Source organism: Nipponia nippon, unplaced genomic scaffold (genome assembly GCF_047370975.1).
Source record: "Nipponia nippon isolate SJK-2023a ecotype South Korea unplaced genomic scaffold, ASM4737097v1 scaffold_8, whole genome shotgun sequence".
Lineage (NCBI taxonomy): Eukaryota > Metazoa > Chordata > Aves > Pelecaniformes > Threskiornithidae > Nipponia > Nipponia nippon.
In genome coordinates, this window is record NW_028262402.1 from 28400573 (window position 1) to 28428121 (window position 27549).

The window sequence follows — 27549 nt, forward strand, 5'->3', positions numbered from 1 at the left end:
GTATGTTTTCTTTCTGCAGGATGCCTGTTAGTTTTGTGCTTTGTAGGAGGGGAGACATGAAAGTTTTGGGGTCAATAAAGAGCAGCTTGTGTTGTGCCTTCAGGTGTGCAGTCGGCTGACCTTGCTGGTGGACTTCTCAGACCATTGCACGCAAACTGTAGCGCAGTTTCTTGTGTGTCACTGAACAGCAAATCTGTTGTTAAAGACGGTAAGTGTTTTTGCCAAGCAGAAATACGTCTGCAGCCTTTAAGAATAAGGAAGCTTAAATGAAGCTTGCTATTTAAAATCTGCTGTAATAAGTGAGGACCATCAGCAAACAGTCGAATAGGAGGCAGGTTTCTTAGCAAGAAAAAAGAATGAAAACTGTCATTCAGTCTTTAATTGCAGAAGAGCAGTAGCAAAACGGCTAATAAATGGTTGTTAATCTGGAGTACTGTGGTACAGCTTGTGGTCTATATACTCCTGGGTACCATGGATGATTTCTAAGAGATCTGCAAAAGCTACTTAAGAAAAGCAAGCTGATTGTTAGTAGACTTAAATTCTCAGTGCAAATCTGCACATCCTGTAGGAAACTTGAAGATTAGTGTTTTTCAATTTCTAAGAAAAAATTTTTCAGACTTAAAGAAGTCTAAGTAATAGTCTGCTGGAAAGAAGACTGTACGTGAGAAGTTTCTCTGTTCATAAATAAATAACTACTACCTAGCTAAGATCATATTTTAATATTGGGGCATTGTTTTGCTTTGCTGTTAGATACTCTTGCAGTAGTTTAAAGCTAATATTCCAATTAGAGAAAATTGGGGGAAGCATCAAGGGAAGGAAGCATCAAGGGAGAGTGAGAAGGAAACTGCTTAGTAAGAATCACTGCTTTGTTTACTGTATTAAGTCTGCCCCTATTAAAAAAGAAATACTCAAAACAGCAAACTTTTAGCAAATGAGCTGCATAGCAATTGAGATTTAAATTAAGGAAATTAATCCACAGAGAACTTTGAACTTAAAAGTTTAATTGATTTGAATTAATTTTTTATAGAAATGGCCCATTTATTTTACAGGCTGTATGGGGACTTTGGTTTGTTTCTTGCTCTATTAAGTGTGCTTTGGAAGAAAAGGGTATTTTACAATCCAGAATGACACTCGGAGTATAGACAGTGATGGTATCTTCTTGAGTCCTGTCTGTGCCTGTTCTGGGTCATGTAGTAGGAAAGAGTATGTAGCTGTCTCAAGGATGTTCTCCTTTTTCTTTGTATATCTGGTGATGCAATACCTGTAGCTGCCGACCTCAGAAGGTTATAAAGCGATACAGGGAAGCAGCTACCAGCTTGAGCACCTCTACAGAATCTGGTTCACAAGTAACATTAATTGCCATCGAATTCTCTGTCATATCTCTTTAGGCTGGGATTGATTTTTGCACATGGCTAAGGTTAACCTAATTTTTCCACTGTGACATTTGAAATGTGAAAGCTGTGAGTGGTCTGGGGTGGGGATCTCTGGTTTGAGATAAGACGTGGATGGCTCCTGCATTTGGAGGTCAGCTTCACAAGGAGGGCTTTGTCTTTCACTGTTGAGCCCTAAACCTTGAAGGAAACACATAAATCTTGTCTTGCCTCTAATACTTCCATATAATTTTACAGTTCTGCTTTTCTGTAAAACTAAAAACCTCAAATTTAGCGTTCAAGGGCTGGAAACTTGCAGTAATTATCTGTTTTGTCAAGAAATTTTGAGGTAGAACCTCTGTAGTGTGCAGCTCTCATATCTGTCTTTCCCTCTCATAATGTCCTTAATGGTAGTGCAAACAAGATTCTTAGTTAATCATCAAGTGTAATAATGACTCTCGGCTACATTTCATTTGGCATAAGAAAAAGCTCATTTTAGGCTTGGCATGAGTTAAAATCCCAGTAATGCTCATGAGAATGTTCTGCAAGCAGAGCTTCTGTTAATCCTGTTCCTGACATGCTCACACATAATTTGATGTGAAATCTGAAGCGCTTATACTGAAAGATCTGCACCTGTGTTTTTGAACATACAGAAAGCGGTAATATGGGCACAAACCTATACCCAGTTACTAGCTAAAGGTCAAAATGACCTTTGCATTGTTAGTATCAACACAAGGGTTGCATTGAGGCAGGAGCAGGCATGATTGATGCTCTGCAACCTCATAGAGTGGATGTAGCAACATGTGATAAATCACTGTATTTGTGTAAGTTCTCCCAAAGTCAGAGCTGTGTTTTCAAACTCCAGAGTTAGTCATTGCTGACTGAGTTGTTGCTAACCAAATTCTGCAACAAAATACCTATGTTTACCAAGTTCTGTTTTGCACAAACTTTTTTGTAGTTGCTGGTATGTATAATTTCTTTGTATACCTTACAGAAGTGTGCAGACTCCCTGGATGTACACAGTTAGTTTAAAAAAATAGCGAAGGTTAGCGAGTGACAGTATAATAATCTAATGATGATTAGTAAAATCCGTGCCTGTGCTATCTGTGAAAAGCACTAGCAGCTTTTTTCAAAAGCATGGTTGTGTTACTTTTCAGCATAAAAAATGCCAGGGTTGCTGTAAAGGTTTTAATATGGAAAAAAAGAGGAACTCTTCACTGAGCTAGCATAGCGTTAAACACAGCAAAACTCCAAAACCTTTAAAATGCGTTCCGCTGAAGCTATTTGCATTAGGTAGTTTTGTTACAGTGAAATTACGATTTCTTAAATTTCAAGGCTATTTTACTGCATTTCCATGGTGCTTGCCAAGAAAACATGAGTTGCAGCGTGTTATAGGAGATTAGCCTTTTGTCAAGATCTTGGGTATTTAAAATGACCTTTGCGGTGTGTTGTGAATTCTGGATTTTGACCCTAAACTTGGTATATCCTGATTTGCGTGGGGTTGGCTGGGTGATGCAGTTGTCCCATGGTACGTGCTCTTTGCCAGCCCTTCAGAGGCAACTGAGTATCTTGAATATGCAAGTAAATGTAACACCCGTGTGGCCAGGGTTTAGCTGATGAGAAGAAACTGTAGTTAGTTACTCACCACTGGCAGAATAAAGTAAATTGTTTTCATAGTGATGCTGCAGCAGGAAAAGAGCAACGCTTGCCATCAGGGACATAGCCCTACCCTCAGGTAGGTCTGACTTCTGTCTCTTCAAGATCTCTTCCAGCAAGCAGACCTGCAGAAAGCTTAGTCCCCCAGCAGGTGCTGTGCAGCGGCAGAGGGGAGAGCTGCATCGTGTCCATCACACGCCTAACGCCAGACAGCCGTTAGTCCTCCAGGCTCTTCTTTTTCAGGCCAGGATCCCTCAAGTCTTCCTTCCTTTTTCTTTAGTTTGGCCCTGAGGTGAGGCTGGGGGGACTCAGAGTGAGTGTAGCACTTGCTGGGCTTCTGCCTCCACTTTTTTTCCCAAGGAAGGCTCAGATTTAATGTCTCCGGTGGTGTTGCACATACATTTCATCTGACACAAGCTAGCGCTGCTACTGAAAGAGGCATTGTGGATGGATTTAAACTACCCTGATCCTTCCCCCCCCAGTAGGTTTTATCCTGTGGAAGTTGATCAGTCAGCTTCCCTAACTGGTTGCACAGCAGCATAAGTTTGGGCTGGGAGGTGGGGATGGATGGAGACCAGGGGACACAGAAGCGGCCAGAGGTAGCAGGTAGACAGGACAACTTAAGTAAGCAGGCTGGACCCCTTGTAACTGTAAGGGGAAAGAGTAGTTATTTAGCTTGTTGACTCCAGCCCTGTTTTGGGGGTCCGGGGGATGATTTTCAAGCCATTCACCCTGGCACATGGCTAAATTTCTGATGTTTGTCTTAAAACGGAGATGTTTGCATAACTTCTTATCAGTGCGCAGTTGCTATCTAGGACCTGTAAAGCCTAAATGTGCTGTAATTAAATAAGGAGTGTGGATAGAGAGTGGGTTACCACATACAACAAGTGGAATACTGCAGGGGAAAGAGGAAAACAGCAGCGCCCTGGTGGCAAGCCAGGTGTGAGAGCTGAGCATGTCAGACTCTGCTCGTGTCAGTGCAGGGAAAGCTGCATTACTGCTTGGTGCTATTGATGCTGTATCTGAAAATAAAACTTGACAGTTGTTGTCTGAGGGTCAAATATCAAAGAATGGAAATGGGAGGTAAAAATAAGAGGTTTCTACATTTTTTCTGTTAATAATGGGGATGAGCAGACCTGAGGGAAATTAGCAGTTTTAGTGGAGGGTTTTTTGTTGTTAATATTTAACCTTTAGCAGGTTCTCAGTGGAAATAAATTTGGAAACTTGACTGGTTTTAGTTTGAGAAGGTTCCCCATACAACTTCTATCCTAGGACTGGTTGACAGGGAAGAAGGAAGTGATGTACCTCAAAACGCCCCTCTGTTGTATGGAAATGCGAGTGTTGAAACTTGCTGCAGAAAAAGCAGCTTAAAAAAAACAGCACCTGCATGGAGGTACTGGCTTCAGCTTGGTACTTATGAAAGAGAATTGACAGCACTTGATGGTGACTCTTCAAATAGCTGCCATATGAATAAAATGTATGTTTTTCTTAATCGAGAAAAAAACCTGGCATTTCAAAAGAGGTCTTCAGTGTACCACCTTCAACACATGTACATGCCTGCTGTAGGAAAAATTGCACAGCTTTTACTCTTTAGTCAGCATGATTCACATCAAATGCAAAGCTGGTTGTGTGTAGTGGGCAGCAGAAGCAGCTCCGTGGAGTGACAGGTGAAGTTCTGGGAGCAGCGACGCTGCCATCTCCTCGCTGCATCTGAAACTGAAAACTCAAAATTATTATTGTGGATCCATTTGCCAGTTGGGTGTTGTAGTTCTTTGTTCCAAAGGAAACGGGGAATGTGATACAGGAGGAATCATGAATGTATGAATTTCCTGAGGTCCGTTCTGGTTGTTTCTCTGTTGAGTGGGCATGTTTTTAACATGATATGAAGTATCACCCTAACCAGCCTAATGACATTCTCGTTATAACTTTGTGCAATTGGACATGAGAGAAAGGAAGATAGTCTTAAAGGGGTGTGTGTGATAAGGGAGTTGCAGTGCACGATCAGTAGGATAAGGATATTCTGAAGCAGAACAAATTTTACCTGTGTTCATAAGTTACGGATGTCCTTACATAACTTGTAAAGCTTGAGGAAATCCCTTTTTATAGCTTTTCGGATTTTTTTTGGACATGAACCGTTTTGTTTTGTTTTTACAAAAAAATGGGTAAATTCCACCTGTGAATTTTAAGTGTTTTTTAATAGTAAACACCGCTGCAAGGTTCAACTTAAGAATGTCATACAGCCAAACACAGTGAAATTTTGTTTTTGTTATTTCTCCACTGTTTTGAATAACTTGGTTCAAATCCCCTACTTGAGCAACCTCGCGCAGCTCCCTCCGGGAGGCTGTGCTGTGACTTACACAGCCAGGGAGCTGACTCTCTGGCTCCTTGAACTGAAGTCGCCTGTTTTCTCAGCACAGAACCCTTTACTCAGGACAGACAGGTAAGCTCTACCGAGGCTTCTCTTCGGTAAGTTGCAATATGTTTTGCTCTGCAGGTTGGAGAAATGCTGTTTTTTAATCTTGTGTGCCGAGATAAAAATTACTCTTCCTTTTCCTCCACCTAATGGTAGTACATTTTAGGAAAAAAAAAAAAAAAGAATAAAAGGAAGGCAGTGATTTGGACATGCTTTTAAGGTTTGTTTAAAAGCTGTCTTTTTTGTCTTCTCGCTGTAGGTGCCCCTGAGCAGTGCATGCTGTTCACAGAACACAGGGGTACATACAACTTAATAAGGTGGGTGTTTTCGGTGGGCAAACTGGCTGAGGATGTTTTGGTACTGAAAACCTCTACTGTGTGGACAAGGTGGCTTTTGTATTTGCCACCTCTGAGAGTCAAGAAGCTTCAGGGTCTGGCACCTGTCAGTAACTGGCATAATTTGTTAAACTGTCTTGAAAGCCTGAAAAAGCCTGCATCCGTTACTGAATAACGGGGTTTTTCTACACTATCATGATGGTAAAATATGCTGGTTTTTACACATTAAAGACTGACTTCCATGTCTTCTCATTGCCTGCGTTTTTTGGAATAGGCCATGCATTTCTCAAGAAAAGAGAGTGAAAGAAAAATGTCAAGACAGCATTGAAAAATACTAAATATGCAGCACTGTGAAGTAACACCTGGGTGGTTTGTAATCTCGATGTTCAGATAACTCTCTTAAATATAGACTATCACCTGTAAACAGTGATAAGTGCAGTTTATGGAAAGAATTGGAGAAAGTCAAAAAAGGAAATGCTGGAGTAATAAATAGTTGAAAAGCAACAAAAGTTATTATCTGAGAGTGACAAAAGATGTGATCTAAGCTCTTAAGTTGGGTGGTATAATACAGCATGTGGATTTTAGCTTTAGCTTTTCTGTGCTGCTGTATTGTGATAGTGAGTATGGAAATACGTGACATTCATTCACTTCTCTTTTTAATATTATGAGGAGTTTCCACTTAATTGGCAGCTGGCAGTCTTTTGGGTAAGACATGTCTGTGAAGCAAAGCTTGTACAGACTTCCTGGTTGTTGTTTGGTTTTGTTTGTGGGTTGGTTTGTGTGTTTGTTTAAACTTGATTTTCTTGTAGTATGCTTCATTCATTCTGTTAAAGAACGTTAACAAAAAATATAGGCAGAATTTAAACTTTGTTTTCTGTTATTTTTCATTGAATACCTAGAGTAAGATTTGGAGGCTTATCTGCTGCTGCTTCTTATTCAGGTTTTAGCACCAGCATATCATTTTCTGGATTGCTCCTTCTCTGCTAGAAGGAGAAGGAGACCTTGTAGGATAAGAAGGGACGATGCTGGTATGGTGAGAAGAGAGGTAATTGTCTCCTTCGTACTGACCTTGTTGCAGTAAAAGTGTTGAATATGGGGATGCTCCTAATGACTTCTGCTCTTCAAAGGCTGTGTTGTTTCTTGACCACATAAAATATTCGAATGCTGCCTCTGAAGGAACATTTGCTTCCCTAAGCAAATGGACCCTGTTGCGAGTACGTATAAATTTTACATATTCCTAAAGTGGTTTAATAAGAAGTTCAATCTGAAGCCAAAGTGCTGGTATTTGCTCTTTTCTTTGTGCAATTGTGTATCCTCCTTTCCTTTCTGTGGTGCTCTGTGGCTCTGTTCTCACACCGTTGCAGTGCTGGTGCCCTCTGTCTTTGTTGGAATTTGATTCAGAACCACTACCATGGTTTTGATTAAAATTTCATTAAAATAAACTTGTGTTGATATTTGTATAATATTGTAACTGTAGGAAAGTTAGAATCATGAAATACACTCTAATCCTTTTCTGAAGAAGGGTAGGGATGCATAGATAATATAATGAATGCTCCCACCCGGTTTTGTGGAAGTTAGGTTGCTTAATTACAGTTTCTCTTAAAATCCGTAAAAATAGAGGAACTCCGCTCTCAGCATTAGCTGGTCCCACCTCAGTATTCATATTTTGTCACTGGGATGCAGGAGGGAATTGTAGCAGTCCTCGGCTCTCTGCCTCTGTGATAGTCTTTATATTGTTCTTGGCTTTTTTGAGGGTGCTTGTGAGATCTGAGGAGCGTCAGGGTGACAGGGGAATTGAAAGCTGAAGATCCCAGTTCAATTTGCGCTAAATTAAAATGACTGTTTGAGACGAGGGCTTTTCTGCTTTGTTGTTCCAAAACCTGGTTTAGCAAGAGGCTCTGCTGCAGGTTAATGCTCATGCACATAAAGTCAGGCCCAAGGCAACCCTATCTTTCCTTTAACATAACGTTTAGAAAAAATTGGGGGATGTTGATAGGCCAGTAAATCGTTCTGTGAAATAAAGACGTTTTTATGAGAAGTGGAGCTTCGCAAGTGGGAAAGGGGGAAAACATTTTGGGGCTTTGCTCTGTAAATCCTGTCGTGTGTGTGTGTGTTACGTGCCTTTTTCCCCCCCAATGTCTTGCACAGGTGATTAGCAGGTATCACCACCAGTCCCATCAAGAGAGGGTGGGAGGTATGGATATTGCTGCAGTAAGCAACAGTTATTTTGATATGTCAAATACCCAGTTATTAAAATAAAGTGCTGATAATATACACAGTTTTTGAATTTTGTGATCTAGCCTATCTTTTCATTTAATTATTTTAAGGCTCTAAAGCCACACATAGCATTCACAGGAAAACTTTTAGCGTGCTGTCTGTGGGCAGTGTACGCAGCATTAGTTATTCATAGCTATATGTTGGCTTTATCTGTGGCTTCCGTACAAGCATTTAGAATAGTTTTTCTAAGAAGGCTAGCACAGATAGGTTGTGGCTTACTTGAGATACGGGTAGCAAATATAGCTCTATTTGAAATTGTCAAGGTATTGATCTGGAAATTGTATTTTGGTAAGGTCAGTGGAGAGTGCTGTAATAATACAAATGTTCCCGAACTTAAAATTTGCCTTCGTGGTCTCCAAAAGAGTTCTCTGAGTAATGAAAATTCTCTTACAATCTAGTTTTCTTCTGTATTTCTTTTCTCCTTCTTCTCATTTAGAATCCCTAGGACCTGGTTACAGCAGGCGTATGCTTGAGTAGAGGATTAAAGAAATACTTCTGATCTGGATGGTAATTGATATGCAGAAGGAAGTAGTACAAGTTATGTGCTGGGTTTTGGTTGTTTTTTTTTTCTTTTTTTTTTCTTTTTTTTTTTTTTAATACAAGCAGACTGTGACAGCCAGAAGTACCTTGTAATAGATTAATATGCTTTGGAATTTGACAGATTAAAAAGAAAGTCCTCAAATAAATAAATAAAATATATGCAAACACACATGTATGAAGGATTGCAGCTCTTTTATGAAAAATTTCCTAAAGGTGGCTATCATGTTGTTCTGCATAATATATTCCAGTCTGTCTTTCATTTATAATCCAGTAGGTATTTTCTTTAATCCTTGAGGACTTAGTCACAGCCGTCAAAATAAGGAGCTTTTCGTGGTGTAATTTTTTGTTGTCCCTGTACCTTCCCCCCAAGATTAATTGTTACCAGAAGAAACAGGCTTGTTTTTTTTCTTTTTCCCTGAAACACTGGAATACTGTTTTCACTCTTAAAACCTGACAGCGTTCAAGGTTTGTTAGAGGGGTCCTATAGCGCCTGCTTTAAAGAATCACCTGCGAGCCTTGGGTCAAACAAGAGGACCCGAAGGGTGTCTGCAAACCTACGGTGCTTAGACGGATGTTAATTTCGTACTCAAATCCTGCTTGGATTAAAGGGTTTAATTACACCATAGCTTTTGACAAGCTGTGAGTAGTTACTCGTGTGCGTAGCATGACTACAGGTGTTGTCCAGACAGGCAGCCGGCGGCAGTGTGAGCAATGGAGGAGAGTCAGCCCTTACTTGCAAACCACCCTTCACCGAAGCTGGGCCGCCCTCACACCCAGCCCCGTGTCCGTGGGCTTCCCTGTCGGAAACACCGACGAGTAGTGGCCCCGTCCCGAGGGCAGACTGAGGAGCGATGCACTGCTCTTGGCAGCCCAGTTCTCGAGCTGAGGTGCTGCAACTTCAAAGTCCTTGTGGCTCTTCTGCCTCTCCCTGCCTCCATGGAGATCCAGGGGCTGGGTGAGAGCTGGCCTGGGCTCCAGCTGCCTGCCCGTGTGGCTTTTGGGTCCCCAGTGGCTCCAGACCCTCCCCTTGTGGAGATGTGGAAGTCTCCATGACAGGCTGTTTCGAGAGCTCATCTGCAGGTCAGCTAATTTGCTGCAAGGGTTTTTGTGAGCAGTTTCACACCTACTTTAGTAGCTATTTATTTAGATGCAAGTATATAGTTTTGATTGAAGTGCTTGTAGAAGCCACAGGCTGCTAGAAGTCCTTTCTCAGAAGAGGCAAAAGAGAATTTCCTTTTCCCCTTAAGGTACCTAAAATGGATGATGATACCTTTGTTTGCTCTGCAAGCGGTAAGCTGTAAGGAAACAACACTGGGATCTGAAAAGTCTGGTTAGCAATAGTGACTGTGGCGATTGATGGCCTCTTGTGGCAAGCAGCAATTTTTGTAAATTTTAACTCTCCACTTAACTATTGAGCAGCTACAGCCATAGGAGATGATCTGGTGTAAGCTGGTTCATGAGGAGCTTCATAACTGGTTAGATGATTCACAGCTTGCCTGCTCTCTTTTCCTCAGCAGAATGAAAGGTAGATGGCTGTTTTTACAGCAAAAACAAGTCAGTTACATCCTGCTAGTGCTTGTGAAAAATATCCAACAGGTAGTAGCATAGATGGGCAACAGATTTCCATGGAGTGTCTTGTTAAAAAAATGTTGTGGGGAGAGTCAGACTAGATTTTCCTCTCTACAATGCAAAAGATCCGGAAGATGTTGAAAAGATTTTTTTGTAAGCAAAAGTGAGTTTGATGTACCTCTTTGATACCTGCTACTCTATTGGCAGCTACAAAATGTGCTACAAAAGGTGTTGAAGGACAGGGCAGACACTGTGCCTTTGAAAAGACCCTGTGTAAGCTCTCCCTTTCCTTAGAGACCTGCAATATTGAACTGTTCCTCGTAATTTTGTCTCGCCTCTTTCTTTTGGGGCCTTCTGTCTTGTGAGCCTTGCATTTTAATCTTCTGGATCAAGAATGAAGCCTTCAGATGTGCAATGGAGATTTTTTTTTTTTTTTTTTTTTTTTTTAGTTGCACGTCTTCCCATTTGTATCTGTGGGAACCCTCTTACTGTTGACTTCAGTGAAATCCAGATCAGACCCGTGGCGACTTGCATTTAAAAACCAATACCCCTTCAGGTAGCCCACACCCTTCCAAAAGCAGTTGGGTGAACAGTAGGAAGTATATATGCTAAAACCAAGCTGATGTAACAGTATTACAAGTCTGCGTATTTAGAAGTATGTTACCTAGAATACTGTTGGGATAAATGCATCATGTGCACTGTTGTGATTGCTTCGGAGTGGCCCACTGTTCTCCTTTGATTGCACCAAAATAAATTTGAGCATGCGAGGTTTTGTCGTAAATATCCAGATACTCTTGTTCTAAGCTTGTGCGTAATGCAGTCATTCAGTAATGCAGGAGAGTGTTGTAACTACTTTATATGGATTTAGTAAAGATAATTGTTTGCGGGGCTGGCTGGTTTCTAACCTTCCTGAGCTTTCTTTATACATCCCGTACCAGTGTAAGAGGGGTCCCAGACTCTTACCAGGATCAATAATGGCTACTGCAATGCAAATGCTGAATAATTCTGTACTGAGTTGTGGCTGGCCAGCTTGGGATAGAGGAAAGAAACTGAGTTTAAAAAGGGCTGGTTTATCAGGACTGCCTGCTTCATAGTTTTTTGTGTTAAGCGCAGTATCAGGATCTTGGCTTGTTGGATGGAAACGTATCGGTTCTGGTTTCTGTCAGAAACAGTCTGCCCTAGTAATCTGGGAAATAAATCCTCCCCCAAAAGTTTGGCTTTTATTATAATTTCCGTATCAAAACTTGGCCTTCAGGTTTATCTGGCAATGATGTCAAACCCCGTTTCTTATCTCTTTGCAGAAAGGACGTGTTTCTGACAGCTCCCCAGCTCCAGAGTTGTGCAGGAGACTCCAAGAGGCGGCAGGTAGGTACAGTGAAACTAGGGGTACCTGCCCGCAGCAAGGGGGCTGTGGTGGATTTGTGGTGGCTGTGTTACAGGTATCTTTGTTAGTAGAACAAATAAATACATTGCAAGAACACTAGGGACTTAATTCATATGGGAAAACATAAATAAGGATTTAATGATAAGCTCCATTTATTACTTTGTTTTGCTTCAGAATACTTCTCAAGAAACTTATCAGAAAAGGGACTTTTTTGACTCAGGTACATACTGTATGTTTACTTATGCTTTAGTTAATACTGAAAGGTTCAGGATTGCAGCCCTCCTGTGTTACACAGTTTCTGTATGTGAGGGAGTACTGGGCTTGCTTTCAGACACATTTGTGTCTTTGAAAGTGTTGCTGGACACCTAGGATAGTCTTTTTTTTAAAAGCACTTGTACCTGTTGATTTAGATGCGCAGGTCCTTTTGTGAATGCCATTAGTTGCCAGTAGGCATCTTCAAATAACTTTGAATGACTGACTCAGTCCTATGAGCCCGAGAAGAAATGAGGAAGAAGCTTAGCAATATTTTGTATTCTGAGAGCATGTTTAAGTGGTAGGGGAAGATGGACTTGGAATTTCAGGGACTTTATTTCTTGGTCATTTGAACAGTTCTCATTGCAGCATTGACACGGTTACAACCCAGGTTCAGTATCTGGGAGAACACAGTGAGGCAGAAAAGGATCTTAAAACACATCTCTCCCCTGGGCAGCCCTTGAATTCTGGATTTTGGGTAGCTCAGCATGCAAGTTAGCAGAAGGTGCTGGCACTGCAGCTGTGGTTGGGTCCTACTGATCATCCTTGTAGTTTTACATTAATAATTTCTGTTTAGTTTGCTTCTACGCAGCCAGGCTGAGGACCCACAACAGTGCCTACAACCTCTGATAGCTCAGAGGTCGACTTGTCCAAGGCTAGAGTTAGCTTTCTTTTTTTTAAAGAAAGACAAAGCAAGCAGAAGCAAACCCATTTGTTCTTTCCTGTTGCTCTTCAGGATTGAAGGCTAAAGTGATATTTCTAACAATCTACCCATAACAATCTGAAAAATAAGAATTTTAATCTCCTATTTGTCTTCTTGTAATCTTTGGGGATTTTTTTTGGCATAATACTTTGTCTTCTTGTAATCTTTGCCCCGCAAAAAGCACATCATAGTAGAGAAAAGAACAGGAACGTGAGTTAAAAAAAAAAAAAAGGATGTCTTCAAGTATTCCACTGAAGATTATAAATATTCACTGCTTTAAGCTCAAGCATTAGTTTCCTGAGTACTACTTGATTGCGTGTTATAATGCAGAATCAGGAAAACAGTAAATTTCTGTCTTCACAGAAGGTTTCAGCCTAAAACTTGGAATTTCAGTTTCCTCAGAATTTTTATGCTCTTTTAGCACTAGTGCACATCTCCCAGCAAGCTTTGTGGTATAGCAACTACAAAGTATTTTGGTTACAGTTTGAAATGTGAATAATCCCATGTTCTACGTGTATGTTAGTCATAAAGGGCTACTGGTCTGCTAGTTTGAGGTTTTAACTTACCTCAGCAGAAAACGAGTCCATACGTATTGTATAATAATAAAAAAAGTGTAAAAATGATATTTTTCATGAGACAGTTTGAAAATGGCACTGTGCTTGAGGTTTTAAAGGGTGAGAACTAAAGCAAAGGATATATCCAGCCTGTCCTTACTGGTCTAAAATAAATGAACTATGTAAATAAAACTCAGCTGTCAAAGGGAAAGTGCACACTTCTTACTGTGTAATTTTGATTGCTTAAAATACAAGCCTTGCTAACTTTTTCTTCTGTTTTTGGAAACAAAACTTTGGGCAAATTGAAAAAATCAAGGTTTAAGCAAAATCTCACAGTGGGAGTTCTGTGGTTTGTTTTTTCATGTATGAAGCCTTAAAATCTTTGTTACCAAATGGGCATCAATAAACACTGAACCAGGTCTGTATTCTGTTAAAGCTTTCAAAAGCCTTTGAAGAAAGTTATTTTGGAAGAACTTGTAATTTCTGCCCTCTGACAGATGAATCCATTAACCCCTGCCTTTTCTGCTGAGGGAAGCAATTGACTCGTAAACTTGCCTGTCTCCGCATATTGAGCTTCATATCCCTCATCATAGTAACTTACAAGTTTTACGAATGCATAATTTTTTTTTTTTAATGTAAAAATAGCAGGGTGGGCTGCCTGGGAAATCTGCCGTGGGCTTTTGCTCCTGGTGGTGGGAAGGGAGGGTGCCTTGCAGTCAGTTGTTGCTTACTGTGAGGCCCTGGTTGGCTGTGCCTGGACGTGAGTGGTGTGAAAGTGATTTCATGGAGAGGTAGGGAAGTATATACGTTAAAATGTCTTCCTTCTAGCCCAAAGGAAGGTGGTCTTTTGTCTGGCAGCCTCACCAGGGCTTGCATCACCTGTGGTCACGCAGTTGTGCACTGCTTGTGCTGGGGAGGAGGAGGCGGTGGCGGCAGCACGGGTGGGAGCATAAGCACAGAGTAGGCGGGGGATTGCAAGAAAAGATAACCCTGGGGAGGAGAACACAGTACAGTACAACATGGGAGGAAAATGATATGGACACTTGCTGCGCCTGGGGAGTCATGAAAAGAGTGACAGGATTAGGGCAGGAGGGCTAGTGCCCTTCTGTCTTTATGCAGGGAGAGGCTGGATAGTCTGTGATGCTAACGATCATTTCTTGAGAATTGCAAGGATCGCAGCTATAATGCTGACTGCTGTGAGTGTGTCAGTAAATTCTCATGTGGTTTTAACCTTCATAGAGAAGATAAAGATAGATCGATTTAGCAATTTGTGTAATACTGAGCCGAATTCAGAAGTTGCACAATGCAACTAAGTATTTATTAGAAGAAAAAAAAGATTTCAAAACCAGGGTTGCAAAACTGGGCATTTCCTAACTTTGAAATTCCAGAATTTAGATAGCTTGTGCAAGTATCGCATGAACAAGATGAATACTTGAATCCAGTGTTACCATGCTGACGGGGGGAGAAGACACTGACCTGGGTTTTTGATGTTGTGTTTTATTACTTATAAAAAAAATTAATTTAGTACTGATAAGGGTTGCTGAGTTGACATCTGTGAAAGATGACATTTTATGTTAACACATACCTTCTTGTGCTTACTTTGCCTGTGTCCTGGAGGATGGGAAAGGTGGCAGTCGTCTTCCCGTTGTTGGTAGGGAAGCCTACTGTAGTAGGGCTAGCGTTCTGCGTTTTTCTGGTAGGCAGACCAGAGCACTGTTTCTTTGATACCCACTGACAGGGGTGATGTGAGAGCCAGATGTTTTTCGACCTTGGTAGCAGTCAGGATATGCCATCGCAACTCCCTGCTTTCATGATTTGTGCTAGTATTCCCTATTAGCACTTAGGCAGCCTGAAATTTTTCTTTCTAACAGTTTTGATTTCCTGTCCTTTGAGAGAGCAAAAACTTCTCTCTTCCCTTTTCTCTGACTGTGCACTAAAATTAGGCCTGTCAATGGGAATGTTCACATCTCTGAATTTCCAGCTGTGCTCTGCCACACTGGCAGGAGCTTTCTGATTGTTTATTCTTCTGTAGTTGCCCTGGTTTTAATCATCACAAATACAAGCATTATGGAAAACTCATACGAGTAGTGTACGTGTTATTTTGCTCTGGTTCGTCATTATACATTGATTTAAAATCATCAGCAGCAGAGTACCTAAATTAAAATTACTGGTTTAAATTTACCTCTGAAAATGTTCAGCAGTTTTACAGAAAACAGAAAAGTAGACCTATGGTCACTTTTAATTAAGAGTTTAATTATGTAACTAAGCATTGCAAGCTTCTTTCTGCTTTATGTCTTAAATGTTCTTGTTAAGCAAACTGTGGCTCATTTTTAGGAGTAAAACCTAAAGCGTTAGGAGACCTAACTTTCCAGAAATGCAAAGCACTCAAATCTAATCAAAGCCAGTGAACACTGATGGAGTGGAGCTAATTGGGAAATTAGGCCATTGTCTGGGCTGTTGGTTTTTGCTTGTGTGTTGTGGGTTTTTTTTCCCCTCTCCTTCTTCCCCCTCCTTCTACCCTTTGTGTTATGTAAAACCAGGTTCATATTAGATTATGGATGACTTCCCAGTGGATGTCGGTGAAGGAGTTATTCCAGATAATTTTCAGCACAGGGAAAGGAGGGTGGGGAGAGAGTAATTAAATTGAAGGCTAAATTGAAGGACAAGGTCCCGAGTGCATTTTCATCTCGATTTAAACTAATAGGAATGAGAACAAAGTGGATCTTGCATGATTGGGCACGTAACGTTCACTGTAGTCTATCTCACCCCCTTTTTTAACATGCAGAATTTTACCTTAGATCAACAAATAATGTCCCACAAGTCAAACTTACTAATGTGAAAAAGGGCCTGTCTTGCAAACCTGTACAGTGGGAGTGAAATGACAGATCTCTGTGTGGCCGGAGGAATTCTCCAGCCACACAGGAAAGTAGCCACTAACCAACCCAGCCCGACCTTTTGCCTTCTTCAGAAGGTGATGTAATTTGTTTCAGTTTTTGTGGTCATTTTGCATTTTCTGATGTAGGTGAGCTAGGGTAGGAGTGTAACCGTGGCTGTAGGGAGACAGGATTTTCCTTTACAAGGGCATAGATTTGCTAATCCTATTTTAAAGTCCAGAAAATCTGCAGGACTTCAGAAGTCTTCTCTGGAGGCATCTCTACCATATGGTATTGTACATAAATGACTGCTTATTGTTGGGACTGGTACTGAATAATGATGTTCTGGCTGTCTCTTTTTTTTTTAAAAAGTTAACGGGGAGTTTATGATTATGTGGAGTCTTTGCAGTAATAAAAGGTGGCATGAAAAAGCAAATTAGCAGTGTGTAGAAATAATGGCTTGAAGATCTTTCTTCAAACTGCTCTTTTCCCCCTTACATTTCCATTAAAGTAAAATCGCTAAATTGCCTTGAACTTAATCATTGAACTACTGTTCACTTTCTGAATACTTACCTGTAAAGCTGTTTGTTCAGAATACATTTGTGTGATACCTTGCAACTCTGATGAGTGGGCACTTTTTAATGTGTTGGAGAGCAAAACGTGGAATTGCTTATGTTTGATAGTAAACAAGAAGGGTGCAAGACAGACAAACAAGACTAGTAAACTTAACTGAAAATACGATGCCTTAAAAACCAAAATGATTTATATGATCTACTACAAACAGTTGGATCTGATCGAAAGTGCTTACCAAAACTAAAAGAACAGAAAAAATTATTTAAGTCACAGGTTCAGCTTGAGCAAGTTGTGTTTTTTTGTGTTGTGTTTTTTTTTTTTTTTTCCTTAGTAGACAACAGATCTGTAGGAATAAAAGAGATTTTTAAATTTGTTTTAACCTTGCCTGTGATCATCTAGTAAAGCAGGTGTAAAAGCTTCTAATGTATTTGTCCATCTTCTACTCAGCCATGTTATGTCTGAGTTTGTAGCAGATCCTCTGGCTGCACTTCTGAGAGGTTCCTTGCCTTTGCTTGCTTAAACCTGCGGCCTCTCCCTCCCAAAGAGGCTGTCAGCATCACGCTTGTCCTTAAGAGACATTCTTGCTGCAGTTTTGCCTTAGTTTTTTTACTTCTGTCCTTGTCAAGTGCTGCCCCTTTCCTGTTGAACATTGCTAAGGGTTTTGCAACCTTCCCTTGCCCTCATGCTCGATAACCTCTAGGTATTATGGTTATCTTGGATTGTAGTGTGTCTCTTAGTAGGGTCATGCTAGTGTCTCAGGCTATGGCATGGTGTAAATCTAGCACGTTCTGTGCCCTGCTGCAAAGGACAACGTGCTTTTCTCACTGCCTCCCCCGTGTACACCCCCCAAAATTTATCCATATGCAGTAATCTAGTCATTGATGGATGCAGTTCTTTCTCCTGGTAAATACTTGCAAGAGTCTTCACCTAGGAGTGCTTGTAGGAAGATGGGAGCAGTGGAGACTTGTGGAAGATGGTGTAGAAAGCAGTGAGTGGTTTTGTTGATTGCTGAGGCCAGAGCCCTTTCTGGGACTGAGAATAACGAGAATAATGCTCACAGACAGAGTGACTTTCATAGAACTATCTAGCAGTTTTAGTACTTAAGCATTTTCTCCTTTTATTTTGGTACGCAGTGCATTAGCTCTTTGTTTCCATAGCTGTATTTCTTTCTACCTTCGCACACCTTGAGTGCATTTAGTAGCATGAAAAGACTTTGCTAAAAATGACACTTTTGTTCCTAAGATCCCAAGGATGGGAGGTGCAGCAGGTTTGTATAACTGATGTTTAAGATTAATGCTGCCCTTCTCATCTCCTTTGCTTTCTGAACTTAGCCATAGTGATTTTTGTTATCTTCGTTTATCATTTATGAGAGAGGTGGGATTTTCTTCGACTCACTATTAAAAGTAAAAGAAAATATGTAAACTAGAGTTGAATTTTGTGCGTTAAACATAAGTGAAAGTTCAAAATATTTATGCTTGGCATTCTGGATTGAAATGATTGCTTTCAGTTATTGCCTATTTGCCATGTAATGTGTGGCTTGTTTACAAGAATCGTATTTTCACCAGTTAATGTACTCTTTATCCAAATTAGCTATGCCAGCAGCTGTAGAAGTATTGCAAGATCAGTGCATACAACGTGCTATTTTTGGCAGTACTCACTTTGCTTTCTCTTCTACTTGCTCCCCTCCTCTCTGCACAGCATCATTTATTTCTGCAACGAAACAGAAGAATGTGCTCAGTTGCACTTCTCAGCAGCTCTGCAGCCTGTGGAGAGTGTGGGCAGTCTCTGTATGCGGCATCCTGGAAAATGTGCGTTTCCTTGAAGAAGTGATCTGCTCAAAAGCGTGTACTTGTACAGTTGTTCCAGCCTGCCTTGTTGCACTGCTCTCAAGGTCTGAAATGCCTGGTCTCTAATACTCCCTGGGATTTGCATTTCTTCTGCCGAAGAAACGCTACCTGCTGCAGTTATCCAAAGAGCCCCGAAGAGCAAGGATGCTGAAGATGGCTCTATGTGCTTTTTATGCAGTTTGGGGTTTGTTACTGGAAGTGGCAGTAGCGTTTGGCCCAGTACCAAGGATCACTTGGGAGCACAGAGGTAAGAAGAGAACTTTAGTGGGGTAATATGGGACACTGCCACAACCTCAGGGTTTCTGTGGGATCTGAAACTCTTTGAGGCTGTATGTTCTTCCAGCCTGCTTGCTGCAGGTTTGGTCAGGTGTTGCTGGCTTTGCTCAGCTTATGAAGTGCTTAGGACCAGAATATTCCAAAGGGACTCAGGCACCGAGTTACCTGATTTCAGATCCTTCAAGCAGTTCTGAAAACATAGGTTTTTTTGAAGGAGGAATTTTGAATTTGGCTTTCTCAACTGAAGGATCTTGCAGCTGAAGCTTGCTTCAAGAGAAAACCCAATAGCTGTGTTTTGTTTTCATCAAATTATTTTTACTTTGAGTTAGAACATATTAGCAAAATGCACCACTCCAGCTACTATCTTTTTAATGCTTTTTCAGACTGAGATGTATTTTGACACTGACCCATCCTGTGCACAGAATAAATCACCAGGTGAAGGAAGGATAAGCATTTGGCCCTCTTCTGACAGCATTATATGGTGCCTAGAGTTGAAACAATCTTTTTCACAGGACACCATTTTCCCTGTATTTCAAGTTGCAGCAAGTATTCATGACCTCCCAATACATTTAGCAGGACCCAGCAAATGTGGCACAAAGAGAAGTAATAGGGGCCAGAGAATCCTTTAGCTTTTGATTTAGTAACTTAGCCTGGGTCTGAAGAGAACTCTAGAGGAAGGACTATAGAGTAGTTATTTGCTGCTGTTTGTGAATATCCTTTTTTTCTCCCTTTTCTCTCTTTCCCTGTCGTCCGTGTCCTCCCCACCCCCCACCCCCCGCCCCCGCCCTTCCATGTGGCATGGATGCTTTAGATTTTACAAGGTTTTGTGTTTAGATCCTCCTTTACTACTAGTTAGTTAGCAACGATTACTTACCGAAGTGTGCTGTAACCACACAAAACCAAAAAGGAGTATGGGCAGTATGAAGAAGCAGACTTAAATAAGAATGTTAAATACGGAGCAGTCATAGTGTAGGATAGATGGAGATTAAGAATGTGGTCACAATAAGCTGATTTATGAGATGACTGTAGGAAGTGTTTTTCCTGTTTATTGGTGTAGCAATGAGTGAGTTGCTGATGTAGCTTTTCAGAAAGAATGGTTTAGACAAGGCTTCTCAGTCCTGCTTAGGCTCCTTGAGGCTCCTTGATCTTGCATAATAGTTAAAATTTGGCAAGTTGCTGTTTAATGATATTACGGTAATGCACTGCAGAACCACATCCAAATTACTCAAAATAAATGGAATTTATTTTCATTCCTGCTATTTCTCCCTGTCTCTGCTAAAGATTGTTGCATTTAAATATGGGAAGGCTACTTTGAATAGGAGGGGGAATTTAGTCAGTGGAGGAATGAACATGTGGAGTTGTATGAACCAGTTCATCCGTTTGGGGAAACTTTTCCTGCCAAGTAAAAGATTTTAAAATTACATGCTTGAAAATCTAGTTTAAAATGAATGTTTTCAGAATATTATAGTTGAAAATGTGCAATTTCTAATGTTAGAATTGGGAGCAATAATACATTGTTTTCTGCCTGTATCTTAAAAAGCCACACTTAATTAATCTTGTGGTAGTCTCTTGTGTAAAACATGGTCTCCCAAGCTTTCAGTCATTTTTCCATTATGGTTGTACATGCAGAAGAAATATTCCGGTATATTAGTCATTTTGTGTCATCTTTCTCCAAGCCATTCTGTTCCAGTCTGCATGCTTCCTCATTCTACTGCCTTTCCCTCCATGTCTCCCTCTTTCTCTCATCATCTTCCTTTTAATCTTGATTTTCCCTCGTATTGCTTCTTTCTATCATGTGCGTTTCGTCTCTGGTCTCCACTTCAAAATCACCGTATTGACCCTCTGTAAGTAGTTCCTTTTTAGCTTCTGTGTCTTCTTTCTGCTATAGTAATATGGTATGCTGAAGTCTCATCTTTTAAGGTGCAGGATTTTTTGTGAGATGTGTTTGAGGCGGTTGCCAGGGTCATGGTGACTGACCTGATTTTCCACAGTAGGTGTGTACATGGAAGGGAAAAGGTGAGGAAGGACCTGGCAGTGGATGTGTAAAATGGACGGTTAGAGAAAAGGGAATTAACGGGTAGAAAAAAATGAAGACGTGAATTACAGGGATCGCTACGAGAGGAAATATTTAGGCATTTGCAATTGAACAAGAAAGCGGGGACCAGTGATTTTGATGATGATGGGAGCTGCTATTTCTGCTGAGCCAAGCTTCTGAGGGGTCTCTCGTCTGTTACATGGGTTGTCCAAACTAACCTTTGTTGTTCTCAAAATATCCAACAGTTGTTAGACAACTTAGAAAAATGACCCATAAACTCGTCCCTAAGTGATCGTGTTTCTTCATGTAGTGTTATTTTTCTTTCATTTCAACAGAGGTCCAGCTAATACATTTTCATGAGTTAGAAGTGTCAAACTATTCAACCTTGCTGTTAAGTGAAGACAAAGATGTTCTGTATGTAGGAGCCAGAGAAGTGATCTTTGCATTAAACGCAGTGAATATTGCTGAGAAGCAGCATGAGGTATGCTTTCTAATACATTATCCTCCATGTAAAAGTCATACTCCAAATTTGACTTCGTTTCCTGATATCAGTAGCACTGCACTTTAGGTGGTAGGTACTTAAAAGAGAAAATACTCTGTGTGTGCTAGTCCTGTGTTATTTCTGGAAGATGCAATAGAGTAAAACATGCCATCAGATGCGAGGAAGAAATGAGAAGTTGGATATAAACAAGTAAATAGAAGTCTCCTTAGGTATTTTCTTCTTGGGGACAGGATGCTGGATGGGAGGGACTTTGGGAATCATCTGTAATGGTGGTTCTTTGACATATTTTTATTATCAGGGGTGGGCCATCTCCTGTTAATCTGAATTGGAAGGTAATCTAATCTGAAACAGAAGCAAAGTTGGAATTTGCTCAGGAGTGGCAGGCTGTAGACACGCTTCAAATGAAAGCCCTGTCCTTTCAGTTTCAGCTTCTGTTTTGTGTTTCTAGGTGTGTCTGCATAGCAAGCAGTGGTGCAGACAGGTCTGATCCAGCTTGCTCAGAGAAGTACTCTGGATGTGCTGACACTGGCTTCTCAGAGTAGATAAGCCCATGCAGAAGTCTACTAACATTGTATTGTTTCCAGTCCTTCCTAGGCTCCTGCTTCTCATCCCATCAGCAGCACAGGCTGACACTTAGAGGGGCAGCCTGGAGTCCTACCCAGGATGTTTTGGAAGATGGTCATATGATTTTTAATCTGAACAAAATGTTCACGGGTGACAGTGGGCAATTTAACCAGCATATAAAACTTGTTTTATGAGTGCATGAAACTGTCAAAGTTGTACTTCTCTGTGTAGTGTAAATTGGTCCAATAAGTTTTCTTTGATTTCCCCTCCTGCCCCCAAGTGTTTTTCATTCAAGTGTGAATGAAATGGAGAAGTACTTAAAATTGAGAAGTACTTAAAACAGTTACAGTTACATTTCCCTAATGCACATGGTAATGGAAACTTCATTAGCAATTTGGGGGGAGACACCATGATGAACCCGAAAGATAATAGCAGTGGTTTAGCCCCGCTTAAGGCACTTGCATCTGGAAGTGTCACCTCCCCAGGAAAGAATGGCTTTGAACCTTTGAAAACTGCTTGCATTTGCTGCAGATAGTCTTAAGATTGCCTTTTTTTGTGTGTTATTGCAAGATTTTCAGACTTTGCATTGAATTAAAGTGCTTTGAATGTGCCTTTTTGTTGCTTGTTTTTTCACTTAGTTACACTGGAAGGTCACCGAAGATAAAAGGACTAAATGTGCAGTCAAGGGCAAATCAGAACAGGTATGTATTTTATTGAACTTTGAGAAACATGTTGTACATTTCACTTCAAGAGGAGTGATATTAAAAGAAGAAAGGCTCCAACTGTTTGAAATTAAATTTTCAAATAATCACCTAATAATTAACTTGAGCTTTAGAAACTGCAGCATGCTTAGTCTTTTTTTTTTTTTTTTGTTTTTAATTTTTAGTTCATTATTTCTTGCTGGTAAACATTATTCATATCTTTGAAAATCTGAATACACCCTGATGTGTGCTTAATGTTACAAGTTTTTCCATTAAAATGATAAACTAGTAATACTTTTACTGAGGTAACTTTCACTGATAGCAACTGTTGCATTTTGTTATTGCAATAATTGCTCCCCAGCATTTGATTTTACAAAATGACTGATAATTTTTATTTGCTTTGCTTTAGGGGATAGGGTTTATTTATTAGGCCAGTGCTGTTCCACCAGTGTATTTTTCACTAACGTACATATATCCATATTGTGGTGCTCAGCGGGTGTGCCCCTTGCGGTAGCGCCTTGCTGGTGTGACTGCTCATACAGCTCCCCAGCACCTGAGCAGCCTCGGTGTTTCTGGGAACCACAGACTCCCCACAACTGCCAGTGCACAGGCTGGCTTGCTCATTTTGCCTTGCCGTGGAGATTATTTGCTTGAGGTGGTTGAGTGTGTGTGGATGTACCTTTCCCCTTGTGTAGCACCACTTTGTTTAGTGATAGGCTAAAGTGAGGGTTTGCTGGGAAAGAGTGATGGTCAGGCTTTTAGGACAGGTTTGAAAGTGGAAGTCTGCAAGCCCTGTGAATACAAAAAGCAGTCCTACTCTACAATTGCAGGGATTTGACATCAGCACCTCTGAACCTGCAGCCTCTTGGGTTCACGCTGTTAGAAAAACCCCAGGTGCTGCATCCAGGGCTGATAGACATCCTGCATTCACGGGGCTCCTCGAGGTGGGAGTGGGCTCTCTCTCCCTTGGCTCAGCTTACAGCCTTTCCTTCGACTGACAACCATCAATACATTATCCTAACATGAGGTGTGGCAGGTATTTAAGGGCCGTTTCCTCCTTGTCTGCCTCTTCATGATGCACTTGGAGAGTGTTATTTGTGTTCTCCAGGTTCAGTTGAGGTTGCTAGTTATAATATTTACATATAGCCAGGATGAATATGAGAGATGTGAATTTCTGTCCTGTGCATGCGCATCCGGTTTAGCAGACAGTATGTGCATTTCCACCAGTCCTCTGCAGAAATTACTGGTGTTGGTTAGAAGGGATGTTAGACCCCATAAATAGGTACTTTGCCAGAGCTCCAAACTTATCTTGCTTTTTTTTTTTCCCTGCCCCAGCGTAGCAAGTCACACTTATTGCCAGCCATGCTTTTTCCTCACGGTACTCAAACCTTTTACTAGTCACATTTATGTTGTTGCTGTGATGTTTTCCATAGTGCAGTAGTTTCAAAAGGGTCAAGGTATTAAGCCACTACTGCTGTTCCTGACACTAAAATGGGCAGTCCTCTCCCCCACCCATCACCACTATGCTGTTTAGTGCCAACAAAAAGCACTTATGCAGCTGTTCAGGGACCTCATCTGGCAGAAAACTGGTTTTGCTCTTTCCGCCCCCCCCAGTTTTCTGCCATACTGAACCGACCATACAGTCACAGAAATACCTGGTTTGGCTCATAAGAAGGAAGAGTAAGGACAGTGCTTATACTTGCTTAAGTAGTCTGTGAAACTACAGTACCATGGTGGTATCTGGCTGTGTACCAGCAAGAATTAAGGGGTGGTGTTGATACTGGTGTTTTCCCTTTCTCTAAGTGGGTGTTTAGAGTTGTTTTTCTTGGTTATTATTCTGAAACTTTATGATATCCTCAATTCAAGGCTTTGCTCAAACTCCTTATTCTATTTGAGAGCCAGAGGAATTAAGAAGCTTCCTTGCATGAAAGAGCAATTGATAACAAGCACTGAAAAAAAAGGACAGCTATAAGCGGCAAAGCTTTGTAGCTAATTTAATGGTATTAGAGATTTCTCTCTTAAACAACCTTGACTATCACTTACTGTTTCATCTAGGCTTACAAGGGATGACAAAGTCTAAAGCTTACTCCATGTTTAACTAGTTGTTCCCATAGATTGGACATGTCTTTGGAGCTTGTGCTTTCATGGAACAACTTGAGATGCATCCTGCTGAGCATATGGTACTTGGTCATGCTACCCTGATAGATATACTGAGGTGGCTGTGCACTACTGGCTGCAGGAAACCACATGCTGCGGGATTAGACCTCCTGGAAATTGCAGGGATATGGTGTCCCAGTGGTGATGCTATCACCCAGCCTTACTGGTGTGGTGTGGCATAAGTAGCAGCAACAGATGACCTGACAGCACAACTTTAATTCTTTATTTATGTTGGAATGTGGAAGCTGTGGTTTATCAGACTGGTCCTTTTCTCATCCTCTATTACAGACAGAGTGTCGTAATTATGTGCGTGTCTTGCAACAGCTGAACGATACTTTTCTCTATGTGTGTGGAACTAATGCGTTTCAGCCAACGTGCGATTACCTGGTAAGAATGTGCACATGTTTTGACCCAATAACAACTGTAACTTAAAAGCAGCTCATTTAAACAATGAGTTAATCTCCATTCCCAAAGACTGTTGCAATTTCAGTGCCAGTCGTAACAATTGGAGCATTTAATACACTGTCCCACAGTAATGATAGGGCATGGAAATAAACCGTACTATTCCTTTTTGAAAGCACTTACTGAATTATTGATTCGCCTTGTTTTACTGTGGATTTACTTTTTCTTAGCTTTCACAATTCTTTGTGTATTGTGCATTAGCATAAAAACAATTTCTAAAACTGAAATGATGTTCTTTGTGACTTCCATCCATTACTGAATCTCCCTGAAATTTCTCAGATTGCTGTTTCTGCTTGTCTTGTCTCTGCTCCTGGCTATGCCACCGCTTCATAGTGCTGAATGCTTCAGAGTGAAGTCTTGGCACAAAATTAAGACTCTCTTTTCTCGCTGCTGACTCTTGTATCATTCTTCTTACCGCAGCTCTTAACAATTCTGAAATTGAGAAATTTTGTAATTGTTTGTTCTTTTTTGTGTCCCCTGCCTGCAAGTCTGCCTGCCATCACCTCTGGAACATTGCCAGAAGTCATTGCCCTTAGTGTCCAATGTCTTCATTACATAGTATAACTGATCACTTCCCCAGTAGGGTGGCTGCAGTTTTCCGTCATCTTCCTGATCCTCATTCCCTTGGTTTTTGAGAGATATACAAAGTAGCAGCCAAAATACTTTGCTTTTTAAAATTTAGTTGGATTATGCTCCATCTCACAAATTTAACGTAAAGTCAAAAATTGCTGAAGCCACTTCAGAAAGCCTTCTTGATTTCTAAGACTCTCTGTTTTTGTGTGGGCTAATTCAATAATTGCCAGGTCTTTCCATATATCAATTAACTTCTCTGCCTTTCCTGCTGCCTGGCTTTTTTGGGTGCTCTTTCTTGACATCTGTCTGGATTTAACTTTTCGTCTTCTGTTCTTTTCTGCTCCCGCCCTCACAAATCATAGGATCACATTTCCTCTCTGTCTGCTGGACTCGATAAGATTTTCTGAAAACACATACACCTTTTATAATCTTACAAAAAATGCCTTTGATGCTGGAAGTTGATGATATAGTCCATTATTTAGTGTTAATTTTTAAGTTACCTTTGCACGAGTCAAGTGGCTGAAAGAAAAAGTGCTAACAGGTTTTTTTTTTGTCATTTTCAACTTAACTTTTTGCAGAATTTAATTTCATTTGAACTTGGAGGTAAAAATGAAGATGGTAAGGGCAGATGTCCATTTGATCCTGCTCAAAGCTACACATCTGTTATGGTTGGTAAGTTCAGACTTGGCATACCTCATTATTATGTATAAAAATGTTCAATTTTTCCTGCTGTCATTCTCCAGTCTCTCAATATCAAAGTGGTAGATTGCATCCATACTTTTACATATTTACTGTATATCTAGATAGACATTAAAATACTTATGTAGTCAGCCTTAGCATGTTTCTTAAAAGGAGATCTTAAAACTATGGGTTGTTTTGGAAGCAACTTTTAAAATACTAATTATTAAACTATATTTTCAGGTGTTTAACATATTTAGTCCAGGTAGTCTAAATGTACTTTTACTGCCTTTATAGTATCAATTATTGTCATTTCAATAAACTTAACAAGTAGAATTTTTTAGCTGTCCTGGAGACATATCCATGAGTTCATGGCTGTACCCTGGTGTCACAAGATCATAAAAGAGAAGCTCAAAGTAACACGAAACAGGAAATGAGAAAGAAAAGAACACACTCCCTGTATTGCTGCCTAAATTCTTAAAAGTTGAGTTTGAATAACGGTGGCATAGAAAGAGAGTAATTAATTCCAAAACTTCTGTAGCATTTCTTAAGTAAATTTGCATGTTTGTGCATAAACTGTAGGTTTACATGTTAAGTGTTGAAGTACCACAAAAAGAATGCTGACTGTAGCTAGTTGCTTGTGTTACAGCAATAATAAACCCAAGCATGGAAGTGTTAGCCTTGAGAATCGTCAGCAGAAATGTAAACATAGAAGATGTCTGGGGCAATTTAGAGGAAGTCCTTGCTTATCTTTTCTTGTGGGAAGTTTAAGCTTACATAGTCTCCTGGAATATTTATGTACCCTTTTTGGTATCCAGTGCATAAGAAAGTCTAAAATATTTGTTTTTGTGTTAAAGATGAGGAGCTTTATTCTGGGACTTCCTACAATTTCTTGGGAAGTGAACCTATCATTTCACGGCACTCTCACCAGAGCCCTCTGAGAACAGAGTATGCAATACCTTGGCTTAATGGTAAGTGGGCATGAGAACTGGCCCAACCAAATTGTTCTTCCTTCTTCAATGTCACACCTGCAGACAAAGAGTTTGTGTCTTAGCTGGGGTAAGGGGCAATTGTCTAATATCTGAAAGAGAATGGATTTTGTTATATTGGCATACACTGACATGTGAGTGTGTGCCCTCATGTGTGCCATCAAGAGATTTTACTTTGAAATTCCAGGATTTTTATACGCATTGACAATGCGAACAGCTTCAAGACATACAGGCTTCAACTCGACATTAAAGGGCTGCGTTTTATT

The 27549-nt window shown here is 40.6% G+C and overlaps 1 protein-coding gene across 10 annotated transcripts in view; it reads left to right on the forward strand.

Moving 5' to 3' along the window:
* Window positions 1–27549, forward strand: part of SEMA4D (semaphorin 4D) — a 101780-nt gene that overhangs the window by 46473 nt on the left and 27758 nt on the right. For 8 of the 10 annotated variants that reach the window (XM_087741214.1, XM_087741208.1, XM_087741211.1 and 5 more), the window contains 7 exons: window positions 11462–11525; window positions 18198–18593; window positions 20993–21138; window positions 22362–22424; window positions 24870–24968; window positions 26195–26288; window positions 27152–27265. In XM_087741214.1, coding sequence (XP_087597340.1) covers window positions 18491–18593; window positions 20993–21138; window positions 22362–22424; window positions 24870–24968; window positions 26195–26288; window positions 27152–27265 — 619 coding nt within the window. In that variant the 5' untranslated portion in view covers window positions 11462–11525; window positions 18198–18490. Of the gene's footprint in view, window positions 1–5149; window positions 5467–10610; window positions 10717–11461; window positions 11526–18197; window positions 18594–20992; window positions 21139–22361; window positions 22425–24869; window positions 24969–26194; window positions 26289–27151; window positions 27266–27549 lie in introns of those variants that run through there. The other 2 variants (XM_087741210.1, XM_087741213.1) reach the window with 2 other exon arrangements.